This window comes from Urtica dioica, chromosome 12, assembly GCF_054948205.1.
Source record: "Urtica dioica subsp. dioica isolate 48M chromosome 12, U.dioica_male_clone48M_v1_H2, whole genome shotgun sequence".
NCBI classification, from domain to species: Eukaryota; Viridiplantae; Streptophyta; class Magnoliopsida; order Rosales; family Urticaceae; genus Urtica; species Urtica dioica.
In genome coordinates, this window is record NC_142767.1 from 4,557,316 (window position 1) to 4,560,537 (window position 3,222).

Below are 3,222 nucleotides of genomic sequence, written 5' to 3' on the forward strand. Positions count from 1 at the left end.
CAATTAATGACTATCAGAACCACTATTTCCACTCTGCAAGACACAAAGGGAGGAGAGGAACGTTTGGAAGAACAAGATTCCCCTCGTCCCGAGCTAACAACCCAGGTGCAGCTCGATGGATCTAACCCAGACCACCGTGTTGGGATCGGATCCGAGCTCAAAGGAAAAATAAGAAGGGATATAATAACCTTCCTAAAAAGAAACAAAAATACATTCGCATGGTCCACCGAAGACATGCCAGACATAAGCATCGACGTTGTGTCTCACCAACTCAACGGTGTCCCCAGCTTCAAACCCATCAAACAAAAACATCGTAAACTCGGCCCCGACAGGGCCAAGGTGATCAACGACGAGGTGGATCGACTACTGAAAGCCGGGTCAATTCGAGAGGTAAAATACCCGGACTGGTTAGCTAATACCGTAGTAGTAAAGAAAAAAAACGGTAAATGGCGAGTATGCATCGACTTCACTGACCTCAATAAAGCTTGTCCCAAGGACAGCTTCCCTTTACCACACATCGATCAGCTAGTCGAAGCCACAGCTGGGCACAAAATGCTCTCCTTCATGGACGCGTTCTCAGGATATAAACAAATCCTTATGCATCTAGACGATCAAGAAAAAACGGAATTCATTACAGATAGAGGGACTTATTGCTACAAAGTAATGCCCTTTGGCCTAAAAAATGCCGGGGCTACATATCAACGACTCGTAAACGAAATGTTCTCTGAGAAAATTAGTAAGAACATGGAGGTATACATCGATGATATGTTAGTTAAATCACTCCGAGAGGATGATCACGTTGAGCATTTGGAAGAATGTTTTGAGGTATTAAATAAATATTAGATGAAACTGAACCCTGAGAAATGCTCGTTTGGAGTGTCTTCTAGAAAATTCCTAGGATACTTGGTCACGCAACGAGGAATCGAGGCAAATCCTGACCAAATCTATGCATTGAGCGAAATGCCATCTCCCCGAAGTAAGATAGAGGTGCAAAGGCTCACAGGCCGTATCGCTGCCCTTAACCGCTTCATTTCCCGATCGACGGATAAATGTTTACCCTTCTACCAGCTCCTAAAATCAAACAAGGAGTCAAAATGGAACGATGAATGCGAGAAAGCATTCCGTGAGCTGAAAGAATACTTGGCCAAGCCCCCGATGAATGCGAGACCAAAAACCAGTATTTTACATTAGCAAATCTCTTGTCGACGCCGAAACAAGGTACCCTGCTATGGAAAAGCTCGCACTAGCTATCGTTACTTCAGCCAGGAAATTAAGGCCGTATTTCCAGTCACATACGATTATCGTTATGACAACCCAGCCGCTGCGAACTTTCCTCCACAGTCCAAATCAATCCGGAAGATTGACTAAATGGGCAGTGGAGTTAAGCGAATACGACATCGAATTTCGAGCAAGGACATGTGCGAAATCACAAGTTCTTGCCGATTTCCTTGTGGAATTGCCAAGAGATGTGACCGAGACCAACCCCAACGATGGTGTTTGGACTTTGAACGTAGATGGCGCTTCATCAAAACAAGGTTCTGGCGTGGAGATACACTTGGTGTCACCCCATGGCGAGGTAATTGAACAATCATTCCGACTTGACTTCGTTGCATCAAACAATGAAGCTCAGTACGAGGCTCTAATCGCAGGTATGCAACTAGCTAAAGCCTGCGGGGAAAAAAAAGTAAGCGCATATTGCGACTCTCAGCTCGTTGCTAACCAATTTAGTGGAGAATTCGAAACGAGAGACGAACGTGTGGAAGCTTACGTGAAGGTAGTACAGGATCTTACAAAGAACTTCGAAGCCTTCGAGCTCACAAGAATCTCGAGAGGAGATAATACGTCTGCCGACGCTTTAGCAGCTCTGGCCTCAACGTCGGACCCCGGACTCACTAGAATCATCCCGGTCGAATCAATCAAACAACCTTCTATCGCCATTGGTATTAACACAATAATGACAATAGAAGTGGGGGATTGGAGAGACGACATCCTGAAATACATCAAAGAGGGAAATGCACGTGACGACAAGTCAAAAAGGCGAAAATTAAAACAAATTTGCGCTAGGTTTTGCATCATCAACGATGTTCTTTTCAAAAGGAGCTTCGCTGGACCATATCTTAGATGTGTCTCCAAGAGCGAATCAGCCTGCATTATCTTCGAGATCCACGAAGGGGATTGTGGGAGCCACGCCGGGGGAAGAGCCTTGGCAATAAAGATTAAAAGGCAAGGATACTACTAGCCAACGATGGTAGAAGATTGCGAGAAGCACTCCCGACGTTGTGATAGGTGTCAAAGGCATGCCCCGAACATAAAGCAACCCACCGAGGTGCTGTCTTCAATCTCGTCCCCATACCCATTCAGGAAATGGTCAATGGACATTGTCGGACCAATGCCTACCGCCCACGGGGGGTTAAAGTTTTTATTAGTCCTCACCGACTATTTCTCTAAGTGAATGGAGGCCAAAGCCCTACCCCTAGTCAAAGACATCGACGTTTAAACCTTCATATGGAAGAACATCATATGTCGACATGGGGCCCCACAAGAGATTATTACCGACAATGGTTCTCAATTCATATCAAAGAGGTTTAGACAATTCTTTTTAAACCACGGAATAGAATTAAGAATGTCTACACCTAGATATCCACAAGGCAATGGCCATGCCGAGGCCGCCAATAAAACTATTGTAAACTCTTTAAAGAAAAGGCTTGACGCTAAGAAAGGTAGATAGGCTGACGAGCTCCCAGGAGCCCTTTGGGCCTATCGATCCAGTCATAGGCGCCCCACTGGAGAAACCCCGTTCTCTCTAGTGCACAGTGTTGAATCAGTCATTCCCGTAGAACACGAAATCCAAACCATAAGGACGATGTGTGCACGCGAGAATGAAGACGCCAACAACCTGGCACTCTCTGATTCCCTCGACTTCATCGAGGAAAAAAGAGATCAAGCTATGGTCAGAATGTTGCAATACCAACAGCACATCGCCAGGCATTACAACAAAAACTTGCGCTTTCGCCACTTCATAGTAGGGGATCTCGTTCTTAGGAAAACATTCCAGAACATGGCAGAACCTAACGCTGGAAAATTGGGAATGACCCTATCGTATTACGAAAATGGTTCACCCAGGAGTTTACGAACTAGAAACTCTGAATGGAATACCCGTTCTAAGGTCATGGAATATCATAAACCTTAAAAAATACTACATCTAAACCACGTAGAACCCCC

At 45.2% G+C, this 3,222-nt stretch overlaps 1 protein-coding gene across 1 annotated transcript; it reads left to right on the forward strand.

Moving 5' to 3' along the window:
• The first annotated feature begins 1,228 nt into the window (after positions 1-1,228).
• LOC149378719 (uncharacterized) lies at positions 1,229-2,239 on the forward strand. The gene has a single exon (XM_089603836.1). The coding sequence runs from the start codon at positions 1,229-1,231 to the stop codon at positions 2,237-2,239; it is 1,011 nt and encodes a 336-aa protein (XP_089459962.1).
• Positions 2,240-3,222: the final 983 nt, after the last annotated feature.